The sequence below is a fragment of the Meles meles genome, chromosome 7, assembly GCF_922984935.1.
Source record: "Meles meles chromosome 7, mMelMel3.1 paternal haplotype, whole genome shotgun sequence".
Classification (NCBI taxonomy): domain Eukaryota; kingdom Metazoa; phylum Chordata; class Mammalia; order Carnivora; family Mustelidae; genus Meles; species Meles meles.
The window spans coordinates 19,342,441-19,361,016 of NC_060072.1; the positions used below are offsets into that span (position 1 = coordinate 19,342,441).

At 35.3% G+C, this 18,576-nt stretch overlaps 1 protein-coding gene across 3 annotated transcripts in view; it reads right to left on the bottom strand.

Moving 5' to 3' along the window:
• LOC123945830 (PARP1 binding protein) overlaps positions 1–18,576 on the bottom strand; it is a 77,801-nt gene that overhangs the window by 28,781 nt on the left and 30,444 nt on the right. For 2 of the 3 annotated variants that reach the window (XM_046010762.1, XM_046010764.1), the window contains exons 4-6: positions 18,066–18,173; positions 9,290–9,460; positions 7,553–7,707 (exon numbers count right to left, since the gene is read on the bottom strand). In XM_046010762.1, coding sequence (XP_045866718.1) covers positions 7,553–7,707; positions 9,290–9,460; positions 18,066–18,173 — 434 coding nt within the window. The remainder of the gene's footprint in view (positions 1–7,552; positions 7,708–9,289; positions 9,461–18,065; positions 18,174–18,576) is intronic. The other variant, XM_046010763.1, reaches the window with a different exon arrangement.

An 18,576-nucleotide genomic window follows, 5' to 3' on the forward strand; every position in this document is an offset into this window, starting at 1 on the left:
AAAATACCACCCATTTTTTTTCAAAGAAATGGAACAAATAATCCTAAAATTTATATGGAACCAGAAAAGACTTCGAATAGCCAAAGGAATATTGAAAAAGAAAGCCAAAGTTGGTGGCATCACAATTCCAGACTTCAAGCTCTATTACAAAGCTGTCATCATCAAGACAGTATGGTACTGGCACAAAAACAGACACATAGATCAATGGAACAGAATAGAGAGCCCAGAAATAGACCTTCAACTCTCTGGTCAGCTAATCTTCAACAAAGAAGGAAAGAATGCCCAATGGAAAAAAGACAGCCTCTTCGACAAATGGTGTTGGGAAAATTGGATAGCCACAGGCAGAAAAATGAAACTGGACCATTTCCTTACACCACACACGAAAATAGACTCAAAATGGATGAAGGACCTCAATGTGAGAAAGGAATCCATCAAAATCCTTGAGGAGAGCACAGGCAGCAACCTCTTCGACCTCAGCCTCAGCAAATTCTTCCTAGGAACATTGCCAAAGGCAAGGGAAGCAAGGGCAAAAATGAACTATTGGGATTTCATCAAGGTCAAAAGCTCTTGCACAGCAAAGGAAACAGTTAACAAAACCAAAAGACAACTGACAGAATGGGAGAAGATATTTGCAAACGACATATCAGATAAGGGTCTAGTATCCAAAATCTATAAAGAGCTTAGTAAACTCAACACCCAAAGAACAAATAATCCAATCAAGAAATGGGCAGAGGATATGAACAGTCATTTCTGCAAAGAAGACATCCAGATGGCCAACAGACACATGATAAAATGCTCCACATTACTCGGCATCAGGGAAATACAAATCAAAACCACAATGAGATACCACCTCACACCAATCAGAATGGCTAAAATTAACGAGTCAGGGAATGACAGATGTTAGTGAGGATGCGGAGAAAGGGGAACCCTCCTACACTGTTGGTGGGAATGCAACTGGTGCAACCACTCTGGAAAACAGCATGGAGGTTCCTCAAAAAGTTGAAAATAGAGCTATACGATGACCCAGCAATTGCACTACTGGGTATTTACCCTAAAGATACAAACGTAGTGATCCGAAGGGGCACGTGCACCTGAATGTTTATAGCAGCAATGTCCATGATAGCCAAACTATGGAAAGAACCTAGATGTCCATCAACAGATGAATGGATAAAGAAGATGTGGTATATACATACAATGGAATACTATGCAGCCATCAAAAGAAATCTTGCCATTTGCAACAACGTGGATGGAACTAGAGGGTATTATGCTTAGCGAAATAAGTCAATCAGAGAAAGACAACTATCATATGATCTCCCTGATATGAGGAAGTGAAGATGCAAAGTGGGGGGTTTGGGGGGTAGGAAAAGAATAAATGAAAGAAGATGGGATCGGGAGGGAGACAAACCGTAAGAGACTCTTAATCTCACAAAACAAACTGAAGGTTGCTGGGGGGGCAGGGTTGGGAGAGGGTGGTGGGGTTATGGACATTGAGGAGGGTATGTGCTATGGTGAGTGCTGTGAACTGTGTAAACCTGGCGATTCACAGACCTGTACCCCTGCAGCTAATAATACATTATATGTTTATAAAAAAATAAAAAAATAAAAAATAAGTATGATTAAAAGTCCTCCATGAGATATATAAAAAATATTTCTAGGATATTTTTTTAAAGATTTATTTATTTATTTGAAAAGGAAAGAGAGAGAGCACACACAGAGGAAGAGGGAGAAACAGACTCCCTGTTAAGCAGGGAGCCCGATGTGGGGTTGGATCCCAGGACACTGGGATCATGACCCAAGCCGAAGGCAGATGCTTAATGTACTGAGCCACCCAGGCTCCCCTAGAATATTTTTAAATGAGAAAAATGTAACAATAAGATTTTGGATTGGATAATTTCAAGTAGATTTAACATTCTATAAATGTATAATATTTAGTCCAATGAATATAATTCAAGTGTACGTTAAAAAGTTGTTGTCATAAACTTGAAATACACAATTCTAAACATTTGAACAACAGAGAACTAACTAATTTATGTAACCAGAAACCCCTAATTTAAGATATTTTTCAGGAAAATATAGTATGCATTTTATGGTGGCACCTACTGGCAGAATGTAGAAATACAACCAAATTACTGCTAAAATGGCTTGATGAAAATTTGGCAGTGGGGAGGGAAGTGTGAGAATCTGTTCTTTCATTTCTTCCCTACCTATTCTTCATCTTCTTTTTGATTTGAAGATTACTGTGATTCCCTACCACCTCCACCCTATTATAATCAGTTATAAGAGTTAAACCATTTTTATCTCTAAGTTTTGAGGTTGAGATAGAGGCCAGAACAAGATACAGGCAGGAATTAGAGCACATAGGATTTCTACATCATACTGTGGCTTCTGGGATCTCAGCCTATACCTAATATGAAGTCATTGAAGGATTTTATTCATGGCAGTAACATTTGTTGTTTTAGAAAGACCTCTGGCAGCAGTAAGGACAACAGGATGGGGCAACTCAAGATTGGAGGCAGAAAGAACAACTCAGAGAGAAGTGAAGAAGTTTAAGCAAGAAACGATAAAAGTCTGAAAACAGACTTTCCATTAAAAAATGGAAACAAGATAGGAGTTATAAGACTAGAGATGAGAAGAAAGAGTATCAAAATGTTAAGAAGAATTCATGGGGGTGCCTGGGTGGCTCAGTTGGTTAAGCAACTGCCTTCAGCTCAGGTCATTATCCTGGAGTACTGGAATCAAGTCCCACATCGGGCTCCCAGCTCCACGGGTAGTAGGCTTCTCCCTCTGGTCTTCTCCTCTCTCATGCTCTGTCTCTCTCTCAAATAAATAAATAAAATCTTTAAAAAAAAAATAGAATTCATGGATCTTGGTGACTGAAAGGACAGTAAAAGGAGAAATGGGAGTTTAGGATATGTTTCAGATTTCCGGTTATGTAGCTGGAGGAGGAGAGGCTTCATCAAGTTGGGCACTTTAGGAGAAGAAACAGGTTTGCAGGAAAAGACGATTTGGTTTGGAACATGTTAAGTTTTTGTTGCCTTTGAGATCACAACATATAGCTGAAGATATATTTTTGAAACTTGGGAAAGAGGTTTGAATCTCAATGAAATATAGATTCAGAATTTGCATATATGCAGTCTCAGACATAGGTGGAAAATAAGAGACTGAAATCTCAGAAGCACAGGGAAAAAGAGTTCTAAGAAAGAAAATGATCAAATTTAAGGACATAAAAGAGACCAAAAATTCTACACCAACTAGATCACAAGTGCTCTTTGGTAGAATAGCTTCAATAGAGTGGAAAAGTGAATTACTGTGAGTCAGTTAAAAACAGACAATAAATGAGTGTCTACTCTGTGCCGGAAACTGTGCTCGGACTAGGGAATATTAGTGCAGAAAACCAATAAAACCCTCATAGACTTTACAGCCTGGGGAGAAATATATATTAAATAATTAGAAATTCAGAAATGGAAAGGATAACTTTTTTTCAAGAATCTCAGCGATAAAAGAAAGAAGGAATTGACAAAAATGGGGAAATTGTTTTATTGCTTTTTTCTTACAGTCTTTATATACTGTGGCAAAAGTACTAGAAGTTGAAACTCTAAGACAAAATGAATAACCAATAAAACAATGTCCCAATAGGTTAGCCATAGTATCCCTACTGCAGGAAATATCCTCCCTTCTCCCCATCTAGATTCCATTTCATACCCATTCTCCATGTCTACCAAACTCCTTCAAGTTCATACTTCAAGATTAAGCTGAACAAATATAGCCACCCAAGTGAGCATTCCTGACACTTTTATCCCTGGCTTCCACAAACTGGGTCAACTGTCCTTTTCTCTGTATATCCTTCTATTGTTATATAAGTAGGATATATGTTTTTAGCTTTTAATAACTTTTTTAAAATTATGAAATGAATATATACTTAATAGATACAAAAATCACAATAAAGATGAAATAAGGAGAAATAAAAGAAGGAAAAATTGCTCAGGTGGACCATTTAGACACCCACATGAACATATCCACTATTTAGACATCTACTTCTTTAGTGTTTTCCCTAGAACATAGAGTAATGTTACTCACTGTGACAAGAGAGGATATCCAAATTAACTCACTGATAAGTTAAAGAATTTAAGTCTATTCTCTCATCTTAGATGTCCCTAAAATGTACTTCTATCCTATAGATAATTTATCCCAACCAGAAATTCCTCAGGAATGTAATTATAACAAACTACATTGTATTGAACATACACATTTTTATCTGCTCCCTCCTAAAATTGCACTAAAAATGACAAAAAGACAAGTGTTTTAAAATCTACAAAGAAAGAAAATGTTGGGGCACCTGGGTGGCTCAATCATTAAGCGTCTGCCTTCGGTTCAGGCTATGATCCCAAGGTTCTGGAATCGAGCCCCACATCGGGCTCTCTGCTTATCGGGAAGCCTGATTCTCCCTCTTCCACTCCCCCTAGTTGTATTCCCTCTCTCGATGCCTCTCCCTCTCTCGATGCCTCTCCCTCTCTCTCTGCTCTCTCTGTCAAATAAATAAAATCTTTTTAAAAAAGAAAGAAAGAAAGAAAGAGAATGTTAGAAGAGACAATAACAGATGACAGCAGAGACATATAATGAAAGCATGGAAAAATGAAAAGCAGATGAACATGTGGTAGCTGACTACTCAGAACAGAGAAAGCTAAAACACAAGTAACTGCTGAAAGAGACACCAATAAGAAGCAACCCCAGAAATTCTCAGAAATTGAATTCAATACTGCTATAATAAAGATGGGGCTGCAAAGAAGCAAGCTGGTTGACAGTTTACATCAGAAGCACTTAGACACCTAAAATCGCCTCTCCTATTCTGAGCAGTCAGGCCAGTGCATTTCTCTCCCCTAAGCATGGAAAGCAAGACTACTCTGAAGAATCTGTCAGATCGGCTCTGGACCTTGAGGCAGCAGGGACTGAAAACAGAGTGATTAAGTAAAAGTCTACATACTGAAGTATGAACCCCTACCCTACCTCAAAATTCCAGCATATTATTAGCTAAACTTACAGCTTTCCAAAAGGGACTGAAGGATGCCACTCTTGGAACTTTGGGGTAAGTCCCAAAGAAAAGACCTATAGTTACCAACATTGCAGAATCCCCAACAAAAGAGCCAAATGGCTACCATGCTATAATGAAATCCACTGTATAATAGAGTTACTAATCAGCTTTCTATGGTTTCATTCTTAAATATGATAAAAGGACTGTTCAGAATCACCATGCATTTTAGAAATACCTCTAACATGAAAGAGAGCAAAACAAACAAAAACATTCAACTTAGATAAAGAACCTCCAGGAAGCAGATAAAAAGAATCTTAGAAATAAACATAACAATCTTAAATAAAGAAAACATGGCAGAAGATCACATACAACCAAATGTGAGAATACGATAAAGTTATTTGTCTCCTATTTTACTCAAAAAGCCGTATGAGTAAAATAAGGGATTTACCAGCTAAAAATAAAGTGACAAAATCCAAAAAATAATGCAGAGGCAAAGAAAATTCACAAGGTAATGAAGCTTCACCATTACCACTGTGAAAGAGGCTGAATAAGCAAAAGTGCCCACTCAGAGAAGAAGATAGAGGGCTCTCTAGAAGGAATGCCTTCAAGGGCAAAAACCAGAATTGACAGCTGACCTAATAAAAAGAATATGTATGTTTTTGTTGGAAAGCTCAAAAAAGAATCAATGATAAATATATAGGAAGGAAAGCAAAAGAGAAAAATAGATAATTATTAAGGCTAGAAAAAAAAAACACAAAAATTTGTACAAGAAAGGAAGTATAATTACAGCATATCACATAGCTTAGGTATAGGCAGTATTTACAGAGTCATAATAATATAAATTCTAAAATATAACTTAAACTGAAATTGTGGTATAACTATATTAGAAGGATGAAAGAAGAGAAGTTCTGTGTGTATAACAGGATGGGGAAGACAGAAAAGGGGTGGTTAGAAGGTTGGTGAGTGGGTAGCAAATCACCATCTTCCGAGGTAGGAATTTAATAATGTCTCAAATGGAAAAAAATCAACAAATAGTTGCATTAAAATTTCATTTAAATGAGGTAAATATAAAAACAACACACATACAAAATTTAAAGACAATCTGTGGAGGACTTTTTTACTATTTAACTTTAACCAAATATACCTATATTTGCTTTGCTAAAAATAAAATGTTTTTAAAAATTATCCACTATCTTAGAAGAAATAGCCAGCCAATACATTATTTGAAAGTTCAGAAGATGCCACTGATATTGGCTATAAAGCATATTCAAAACCCTCTTCCAAATTTACTTGCTTGTAATGGATATCCATAAAGACAGAGGATGCAATTTAGAATAAAATCCTGAGAAACAAATTCTTCTTTGAATCTTAAAATGAAAAGAAGTTTCATGAAATAAGATACAGTGATTAAGAGAATGGGTTCCAATTTCAGAACTGAGTTCAGATCCCAGCTCTGCTACTTAAAAAGCAATGTGACTAAGTTAAATCACTTAAGTCTCAGAACTTCACTTTCTTCCTCTAAAAATTTGGTATTTATATAGTACCTATAATGTAAGGTTGTTGTAATGATCAAATGATAATCCCTATAAAGACCCTGACACATTAAAAAAAGTGTTCAATAAATACCAACCCTTCAGTATGCTTTAGCATACCAACCGAATGGCAGTGATCTACCATGATTGCTAACATATACAGCTCATTTCTGCACCCCCAAAATTAATCACAAAATTACTCATCATCCAATATGTGTATATTGTAAATGGGAGTTTATCAGATAAGAAAGAATCTCTTACTTCTAATGTCATATAAAAACAAATTTCAGATAAACCAGAGATTTACACCCAAGAAAATGGAAAAAAAAGTAGCAAGAAGTAGAATATAGATTTTATCATATATTTGTCAATGTCCTCATTCTTGGTATAGGTTTCCTTTAGTGCTAACTACAAATTTTATTTTATTTATTTATTTTTTTTAAGCAGGCAATTTTTATTTGCCTGTTTTTTTAATATTTTATTTATTTGTCAGAGAGAAAGAGAGAGAGGGAGAGCACACAAGCAGGCAGAGAGGCAGGCAGAGGCAGAGAGAGAATCAGGCTCCCTGCTGTGCAAGGAGCCCGATGCAAGACTCGATCCCAGGACTCTGGGATCATGACCTGAGCCGAAGGCAGCGGCTTAACCCACTGAGCCACCCAGGCATCCCCTAACTACAAATTTTAAAGAAATTATCTATTCAGTCATGTCCAGTCCTCCAAAATCTATTTCTTCCAGATAAACAGCCCTCTTCTCTAGTCAAACTTCATCTGAATATGCCATTTGACTTTGGCAAAAATTTTAGAATCAAAGATAGGCAGAAATAGGGAGAAAAGTCATGAGATTATAATTTATTCATCTAGATATTGTTTCTTTTCCTTACTGTTGATGTTTAGTCATTTCAATAGCTCATACAGTCAAATCTACATCTGATCCTGTAAAATTTTAAAGACAGATTAATAACATACATTTGTAATTTATGAAAAGTCATTACCTTGGATTTGTTACTTCCCCAAGAATCTCATCTAACTTGTCAATGAAGTTAATAAAATTAGACAGTCCTTTTACATGTGCCCTTAAAGGATCAGATGGTGATGGTGCATATCCCTTCCCTCCAAGCTCCAGTGTTCTAATAAATGATGTGGCCACCTATGAATTAAAACAAATGATTCAGTTATGTTTAATGATTTAGTACGTTAAAAATAAAACTTTATGATACTGGGTACATTTATATTATTTCTGGGTATACAAGTAAAGTAAGTACTTTTTATGATTCATGTCACTTTGACTCAGAAGCAAATAATTAAACAAACAGATGCCATGCAAAATTCAGGCAAAAAGGGTGATGGCAATGTGAGTGGAAACTGAGAAGCCAAATAAGGTGACAAACTAAGGGCATAAGAATACATTCACAGGGACACCTGGGTGGCTCAGTGGGTTAAGCTGCTACCTTCAGCTCAGGTCATGATCCCAGGGTCCTGGAATCGAGTCCCACATCGGGCTTCTTCCTCAGCAGGGAGCCTGCTTCTCTCTCTGCCTCTCCCTGCCTCTCTGCCTACTTGTGTGCCCTCTCTCTCTCTCTTTCTCTCTCTGACAAATAAATAAATAAATAAAATCTTTAAAAAGAAAAAATACATTCTTAAGAGTGTATCACTGATTATAAAATATTAGTGTATGTATACTACATTATACTATGTAGTATACTACATATACTAGATTGTATACTACAATCTATATTCTCATATAGATTAAACTGGAATTTTTAATATGAAACAAAGGGTTTTTCAAGGTCAACTGTGTTGATTTATTCAAGGGTAGGCAATTAATTCAACTCTTCCAAGCTTTATCTTCTTTATTTATAAGCTCAACATTTAGACTAAATAAGAACAAAGTCCTATCTAGCTTTCATATTTTAGGATTATTTGATCATGTGTAGTTCAAAAGGCCTTGCCTTACCATGACAAAAATACATATAGGATGGCTACGCTTAAGAGCATCTCCAAAAGATGAAATATTTTAAAGTGTATACTAAATTCTATGAAATTTCAGTAATTTGTTAGAAAGTTCCAAGGTTAAATAACGTAGGAAACAACACATTAAGTAACAAGGTTAATTTAAGGAGATTTCTTTTCTTTTTTTTTTTTTTTAAAGATTTTATTTATTTATTTGACAGAGAAAGAGATCACAAGTAGGCAAAGAGGCAGGCAGAAAGAGAGGAGGAAGCAGGCTGCCTGCTGAGCAGAGAACCCGATGCGGGACTCGATCCCAGAACCCTGAGATCAAGACCTGAGCCGAAGGCAGAGGCTTAACCCACTGAGCGACCCAGGCGCCCCAAGGAGATTTCTTAATGGTAAGACTCCTCAGAGCTTTTGATATACAAATATGCATTACATATCTACAATAAAGGTAATATTTCCAAACTGTTTGCCCTTGGAAACAGCTTATTCAAGGAGCACTTAACAGGGACTTTTGCCTTTGGAAATATTTATCCAAGGAGAATTTAACAGAGATACCACTCTATAGAACACATGTCGGAAAACACTACTTTAGAGAAATTTTCTCTTATCAAAATTGAAGAATATGGTAATAAATAACAATACCAGAGAAGAGAAGAGCATATATTCAGAGTTTAAAAGTTGTTTTATCATAGCTAAAAGAATTCTATATTAAGGTACATATATCTACTGTTCATAATTCTTTAAAACATATTGAAATTGTAACATGTCCATACCAAAAAGATAGACATCTTTTTCTCTTGAGCAGCATGTTTCAAATCAGTGAAGGCTTCTCTTCCAAGTCCTCTATCAGGAATATTGAGAACATGAGCCAGAGCCAGGTCATTCTTTGAATTCACAAGCAGGCTTAAATATGAGTAGATAATTTTTCTTGCTAGTAACTGTACCTGTAAAAAAAAAATATTATTTTCTTTATTGAAGTTGTTCTAAATCAATAATCTTTTCTTCATACACAGTAAAAATACTTATGACTATTCAATAACAACATCTCACTCAACTCTATGGGAAAAGACTACCATACAACAAAAAATTGAGTTGGACAATTAACATATCCCTGCTCATGAAACAAATGTGCCATTAGTAACTAAGTATGAGCAAATAACAACGATCATTAATTGTTGAAAAATACCTCTTAAAAATGACATAAAGGAAAAAGTCCAAAGTCTGAATTTTTTTTTTTTTAAGATTTATTTATTTATTTGACAGACAGAGATCACAAGTAGGCAGAGAGGCAGGCAGAGAGAGGAGGAGGAAGCAGGCTCCCCGCTGAGTGGAGAGCCCCATGCGGGGCTAGATCCCAGGACCCTGAGATCATGACCTGAGCCAAAGGCAGAGGCTTTAACACACTGAGCCACCCAGGCGCCCCCAAAGTCTGAATTTCTAATAAGGCTGAATCTCATGCCCTTGTACACATTTGTCACTAAATAACAAGGAGAAATGAAGTCTTTTAAAGTTTAGGGCATAGGCTGACTGGCACTATTTGGTCCTATATCTACACAGGGCTGGAGATAAGGGCTGAATTTAAATGGTTAAATTTGGGGTAATTATTAGATGCTGACTTTGACAATACCAAATAACCAAGTAAGTATTACAATGAAGAAATTCAAGCAAGTGTTAAGAAAATAACAACAACAACAAAGAAAAAAAAGAAAATAACAAGAAGTTGATGTTGACATGGTTCTTTCATATATTCTGTACTTGTCTTTTATGGTCAAGAGCATGTTACAAACCAAGGCATTCAATTATCTTATTCTTAAAATTACCTACTTATAGCTATTTAAGGTCTTGCAACTTCTAGTATTGAGGAAGTGATACTGTGAACTCCCACAGGTAACAATAAAATATTAGTAAAATTTCAAAAACATAGCTATACTGGAAAGTATACACAAAGCAGACCCAAGCTAGAGGAGAAATTTATTTTAAAAGAACTGCAACAAGAAGGGTTAAGAATAGCAAGTTTGTGGTTATTCAAGGTCCTAACTTCCTGTGAAGTGAGTGATCATATGAACCTCACAGAAAACAAACATAAAATAGTAAATAAAAAAATCTTAAATACTATTTAAAGACAATGGAAAGTATCTAGAAGGTAGATAGGAACTGGAGGAATATTTAATTTTAGCAGAACTGCAATAAGAAGGAAATGAATTAGGGGTGTCTGGGTGGTTCAGTCAACTGACATCCAACTTTTGATCACAGCTTAGGTCATGATCTCAGGGTCATGAGTTCAAACCCCACTCTGGGCTCCATGCTGGGCATGGAGCTTATGTAAAAAAAAAAAAAAAAAAAAAAAAAGCATGAATTAAGTTTGTGGTTTACTGACTCAAATTTCATGACTATAGCTGGGGCAGATAGAAGTGACTATAATGGTGCCCTCAAAATCAGGGCTGGGAAAGCAGCTAGAAATTTAAAGGGGAAAATCTTAGACATAATTGAGAACATAAAGAGCCATAATCCATAGCTGACAGCAAAACTACACAAGCATAGGGGAGACTAAGCAGGTCCATCAAAAACACAGGCAGAAGTAAGAAAGAAATACATTCAAGGAAGACCGAGCTACAAGGAACTAGAGCTATGAGTTGGAAGGTTTGCTAAAATGAGTACATTCCTCAACTGTGTGTAGCTTAAGTCACAGAAAGCTGAAGCTGGACAGGCTTGAAGTGTTAAGAGTACAGAGCCAAAATTTGTCAGAACAACTGAAAAACACAGTAAAATCCCTAGGAAAAAAGAATCCATGGAAAGAATGAGCTCCATACTTTCCCAAATGCTTGGTTTACTGCCACGTTTGGCAGGCAGTAGAAAGACCTACAAAAGCCAACCTAAAAAAAAAAAAAAAAAAAAAAAAACAGCAAAGGAAAACCGCAAGAATAGATATCCAAAAAGCTTCATACCAAGGAGACAAAATATGAAGTTGAAATCCAGGCAAGAAAACTGCCTACTAGAATAAAAACTCAATTGTCTTCAGAAGAACATGACAAAACCCAGAATCACTATAAAATAATATCTGTAATGTCGTTTTTGTCCAAAAATTTTAAGACAGTTAAAAAAAAAGTGTTACCCCCCTCTCAGGATAAAAAGCAGTCAATAAAAATTAACACCAAGTGGACCTAGATATTAGATTTAGCAGACAAAACTCTGAGATTGCTGCTATAAATAAAGAACTCAAACTAAAAAATGTTCAATAAATTAACAGGGGAAATGACAATAGAAAAGTGGACATTATAAAGAAAGTAAATTCTTGAAATGAAAAGTACAAAGACCAGAACAAAATTTGCTAAATGGGCTCAACAACAACTTGGAGAAAGTGGAAGAAAGTATAAGTGAACTTACAAATATATAAATAGAAATCATCAAACCAAAAAAACAAAAGAAGAAAAAAGGAAAGAAAAATAAAACCAAAGAGCTCTGTGGGACATGTATGTAGAATACCTGCAGAAGAGTGAAATAAGCAGAAAAAAAGTATTTCATGAAATTATGGCCAAAAACATCCCAAATTTGGTGGAAAACATTACTTTATAGAGCTAAGAAGCTACTCAAGTAGAAAAATACAAAGAATATCATTCCTGTTCTATAATTAAACTCTGACAGCCAAAGATGAGAAAAAATCTTGAGAGTAACGAGAACAAAACGACACATAACATACTAAAGAATAATGGTAATAACAAATCATCAAAAAGCCAGAAGACACTGGAACAACGTATTAAATAGGCTGCAAATGATCTTAAATATTACTGTATAGTCAAAATAATAGAGCATTTATGAAGGGACACTCATATCAATGAAACAGAACAGAGTCCACAAATAGACCTAATAGATACGGCCATTTGATTTTTGACATAGGTGCAAAAGCAACAATGAAGAAAGGACACTCTTTTCAATAGTTAGTGTGGGAACAACTGGTCAGCCATATGGGAAACAAACGAAACTCACCCAAACCTCACACTTTTTTTTCTTTTTTAAGATTTTACTTATTTATTTGAGAGAGAGAGCATGAGCAGGGGGAGGGACAGAGAGACAAGCAGACTACCCACTAAGTGGGGAGCCCAATGTGGGGATAAATCCCAGAACCCTGACATCATGACTCGAGCTGAAGTCAGACACTTAACTGACTGAGACACCCAGGTGCCCCAACCTCACTTTTAATAAAACTTAACTCAAAGCAGATTATAGGTCTAAATGTACAATATATAAAACTGTAAAACTTTCAGAAGAAAAAGTAAGAAAAAATCCTTATGACTTGGAATTACATGTGACATCAAAAGCACAATCTATAATAGGAAAAAATTGATAAACTGGATTTCATCAAAATTAAATTATTTTAATGGAATTCTCATCACCTTCTCAACTACTTCCACCCCATTTTCTTGATCTAAAATCTTGTTGTATCTAATTCTTAAGTGTTGATCCCATACTATTTATCTGAAATACTCTCCTTGCCTATTTCCTTAGAAAAATGAACACTAGGGGCGCCTGGGTGGCTCGGTGGGTTAAAGCCTCTGCCTTCAGCTCAGGTCATGATCCCAGAGTCCTGTCCCGCATCCGGCTCTCTGCTCAGCGGGGAGCCTGCTTGCTTCCCTTCTTCTCTCTCTGCCTGCCTCTCTGCCTACCTGTGATCTCTGTCTGTCAAATAAATATAAAATCTTTAAAAAAAAAAAAAAAGAAAGAAAAATGAACACTACATCAAAAACGAATGATGTACTATATGCTGGCTACTTGAACATAGTAATAAAAAATAAACAAATTTAGAAATAATTTAATGAAAAAAAAATGGACTCCACAAATTCTAAACTCAATTCACTCTCAAAACATGAAATTCAGTAAGTCCTTCAGTGACTGATAACTTAGCCAAAGACCCTATAATTTATCATCTATAATTCTAAGAAAATATTTTCCTAATTAAAATTAAAATGTTTTCATACTGTTTTATTACATTTTAACTTAGAAAGCATTAAAGAGAGATTTAAAAGGTAGCAATAAAAATTATAAATTATTAGGAAGTCTCTGAGACAATTATTAATAAAGTTTCTAGTTCATAGACGTATTACAAGCACTTTTAAAGGCCTGGGGCGCATGGGTAGTTCGTCCACCTTTGGCTCAGGTCATGATCCCACGGTCCTGGAATCGAGCCCCACATCAGGCTCCCTGCTCTGCAGGGATCCTGTTTTTCCTTCTCCCACTCCCCCTGCTTGTGTTCCTTTGCTGGCTGTCTCTTTCCCTCTGTCAAATAAATAAATAAAATCTTTTAAAAAAAATTAAAAAATAAAGGTACCATGCTTTTGGGTTATTTAAATTTCTTAAGAGAAACAATTCTTGAAACACAGGAAGCAGTCAGTGTCAATTTAAAAAAAAACTTTATTGTACAGGAAAAGGTAAGGCATTATATAATTTTCCGCTTAGATTTCAACTGTCTTTTTATCTTTACTTTCAGTGTAAATCATAATACTTCATGTGAATCTATAATACAGAAGTTTCCATTTTAACTTCACAATACAACAGTTTAAACATATGAATCTCCTCTTTATCTTAACCCTCATGTTTCAAAAGAGTAACACATTTCATGAAAAATCAAAAGGAAGAAAAAAATGACATTCACATTGTAATCAGAAACTTTTTTTACTCTTTCTACATTTAATTTCATTGAATCCCTGTTTCACTGTGCTTCTGCTGTCCAAAAATAATGAGAACTTACCAAAATGTATATATGTGATCCTTACTGGTATCAACGAGGGCTTAAACCCCATCTACAACTTGTTCTTTAAGGCTAGCAAATTCTGCCCTTCTGATCTATGATGCTAGACAAACATCAGGGAAAAACATCTTGGAGTCCTCACAGTTAAGAGTGTTTCTTTTAACTCATGGCTGCAATTGGAAATCTATCCCCATCATTATGGTCATATAACATGGCAGTTATGGTTTCCCTGCTCTTGTATTTGCAAGTGTGTTTTAAAGAGGCTCTCTGGAAAAGCATTCCACATAAATACAGTTATGATATCCAGAAGCAAGGGCCTAATTGAAAAAATCCGCAAGATTGAAGCTTTTACCAAGATACCAAAAATAAAGATAATGTTCTGTTTATTTATTTAATAAACTGATTCAGTCCATACCACAAAGTACTTGCAATGTTTGTTTAGAAGTTGAACAATTTTATTTAAGCTTTCTGGCAATTTCAAGTTTCTTTTCCTATCCATTAATTATTACTGAAATGTAGATATTCAATCTCAATTTGAAGAATGTCAGTTTTTTTAGATTGAGATTAATAATTTATACAGCTATTTTTTTACTTTCTTTGCCAAACACATAAATTCTTAACATAAAATGACCAAACAAGCAAAGAAAAAAAAAAAAAAAAGAGTTGAACTATAACTAATATAGTAGTAGAAATTTTTATTTAACTGATGATTTTCTTTTAGGGCTTTTATTCCATTTTTCCCTTCTTTACTTCAGAATTTCTAAAGCAGTTTAGTACCTTAGGAAAAATAAAATAAGGAAACAAAAATATTGTTTCTCAAACTCATGCCATTCATCTACTTGATGACTCCAGTGTGGCATTAGTAAGGTACATTTTGTGATCAAAATATATCTATGCAAGACTTCAGCCCAAAAAGTCACTTTGGAATTTTAATAGAAATATACTGCCTTCCACAAATACTTTGCAAAAAGAAAAATTAGAAGTCTGCAAGTAACAAAAAAATAGTTGAGAGGATGGCTGCTACTTTAATAGTCCTCATAAAATCTAATCCATCAGCTAACTAGTAGGTAGAATACTCTTAGAAAATAATCCAAAGAGGCAAGAGATAAAAGTAGAGGATTAACACAATGAAACTATCACTGTTTTTTTTAAATGAGAAAACTATATGCTTGCAAAGAAGACCCATTAGTTTCTATGGGTCTTTTTCATGGATATCCATTTATCTTTTTTCTTTTTTCATGGATATCCATTTATGACAACATTTTATAACTGTAAGCCAAAATTATAAACATCGAGGTATTTTACACATACAAATTCATTCATTTCTCGTAAGGACACAATAACAATGCCTCCTCCCTATAGAGCCTGTAATATAAATCAGAGAGAAAAGATTTGTAAGTGATATACTCTCTTGATATATGAATGTATCTCTTAAGTACCAATGAGAAAAGACCAGGCATTTGGTAAACATTTTATCAATATTTGGCATCAGAGGAAAAAAACAATGGAAGTGAAAAATTAACTTCAACTAAGAGAAAATAGTTACAAACGACTGAAAGGAATCACATCCGGGCAGAAAACATTCTAAGATGGACTTGGAATATTTTATTATACCAGAAAAAAGGGAAGTGCTCAGAAGTCTAATAGGGCATGTAAAAACGACACAGAAGCTTGAAAAGAATCCCTCCATTTTAGCATCAAAGGTTAATGACTGCAATTAATTTTAAAACTGAATAAAAATTCATGAGTCCACAGCAATAAATACATGCATAAGGACAAAGATAAATAGAAAAAGATGTAATTTGCATCCTATCTTATAAATAACTATTATCCCAGCTCCTAAACTGGTAATGAAATAGAAAGAATTGGAGCACCTGGGTGGCTCAGTGGCTTAAAGCCTCTGCCTTCTGGGGCGCCTGGGTGGCTCAGTGGGTTAAGCTGCTGCCTTCGGCTCAGGTCATGATCTCAGGGTCTTGGGATCGAGTCCCGCATCGGGCTCTCTGCTCGGCGGCTGGCCTGCTTCCCTCTCTCTCTCTCTCTGCCTGTCTCTCTGTCTACTTGTGGTCTCTCTCTCTCTGTCAAATAAATAAATAAATAAAAATTAAAAAAAAAAAAAAAGTCTCTGCCTTCTGCTCAGGTCATGATCCCAGGGTCCTGGAATGCAGCCCCACATCGGGCTCTCTGCTCACCAGGGAGCCTGCTTTCTCCTCTCTCTCTCTCTCTCTGCCTGCCTCTCCATTTAGTTGAGATCTCTGTCTGTCAAATAAATTTTAAAAATCTTAAATAAAAAAAAAAGAGAGAGAGAAAGTATTAAGTCGTGACTCTGCCATTCCTAGGGAACTATTTCCCTAAATAGCTTCATCTTATCAAGCTCTGCTTTACTGAGAAAAGGCAGCTAATTAATGTAAAGATATGACAGAGTTAGAAACTCACCATTTTGCAAACACTAAAGAAATAACTGATTCAGACAAGGATCATGAACATATGTGTAAAACCACTGGGTGAAAAGTTGCTGCAAAACAGGATATTTACACAGTGTCACCCCACAGATTTCTGTTCACAGCAAAGGGAAAACCACATCTTTATCCTAGAGAGATCTGGCAATTTGGGACAACTTGAGTTTGTGTCTCTTAATACAATACCATCAGTTATGAAGTACTAAACTTGAATCGAAGCAAGCTATTGCATAAAACTTCCAGTTTACTGGAAATAGAAGAACAAGATAAGTAATTCCAGGAGAACTTAAACACATAAATAAGAAGAGAAAAAGACTGAGGGGAATTCTCCTAGATTAAAAATCTAAAGAGATATGAAAACCATTTGGAGGACAAATAGAGAAATCTGAATAGGGAAGACAGTAAGTGATATTAGGGAAAATTAAGTTTTCTTATATATGATAATGGTATTATGGTAATGCTTCTATCTTCGGGAAATGATAAGCTAAAGAACTTTAGGGATTAAACATCATGATGTCAGAAACTTAACTTTCAAATACGGCACAAAAAATATTAAATGCAGATGTTCAAGCACGTTAGTAAGTCTAGGAAGTAGGTGCACAGGTATTTATTTGAGGGCAGTGACAAATATATTTCTTAAAATGTGATCTTTATGGCATGGGACTTTTGGGAGAATCTGCCTTAGCAATGTTTCCTTAAAAAAGAAGGTGATTGGTCAAACTGAATAAAGAAGATAGATTTTGATAGGTTGAATGCAATTTTACCACTTTTTCTAATACTCAAATTTTTATCTTGTCAATAGTGATTTTATTTACCATAGAAAATTCCATAAACATAACCCCCATGGTTATTAAGGGGTTACTATACTTAATTAGGTATCTAGCATAGCATTTAACTGAAGGTAAATTATATTGGACCAAACCTGTGGTTTGTTTTCTGACAAACTCTATTATCACAATTTGTGATGCATCAGTTATCTACTTCAAAGGTGACAGAACAGAATTTTCAATTGTACATAACCTCCCAAGAATCATTCATTTAAAACCATAAGTGAATTTGCCAAATACAAAGATTCAAATAACTCTGGCAACTTAGACCTTCTAACTACTTTTCGAAGACTGATGAGTGATATTTATCTTTGCATAGTGCCTGTTATGTTGTCCCAAAACCAGGAAGACACTGACTGCTAGGTTCTCGCAGTCTCTAATATATTACTCTTTGCAAATATAGTTTTATTTGAACAAATTAAAAGCTTTTAAAAATTAGAAAAAATAATAACTGTAATGTACAAATTCATGGTGATTGAAGAGGATCAGATCCTGCTTTAATTTACTCACAATTTTTCAGTACCTTTTCATTATCCTGGTTGTGTTTACTCATTGATGATGTTGGTACATAAAGATCAGTTTCATCAGTTACTACATATTGTTTCCCAGAAAGAAAATCCCGTAGCTGACTCTGTAGAAAACACAGGAGGTTACTAATAAGGTGCTATGACAACTATTAAAAATATTTCACACCAAGCTGTACATAATAACCCATTTCTCTATCATTATTTAAAAGTGATAGGGGCGCCTGGGTGGCTCAGTGAGTTAAAGCCTCTGCCTTCGGCTCAGATCATGTTCCCAGGGTCCTGGGATCCCCTCATCAGGCTCTCTGCTCAGCAGGGAGCCTGCCTCCTCCTCTCTCTGCCTGCCTCTCTGCCTACTTATGATCTCTGTCAAATAAATAAATAAATAAATCTAAAATAAAAGTGATAATGCCAGCTATTTACCACCCAAAAATCTACAATATTTAGTCATTTTAATTTTAAACTAATATCAGAATTTCCTTTAGTATAAGCCTTCCATTAAGTATAAGC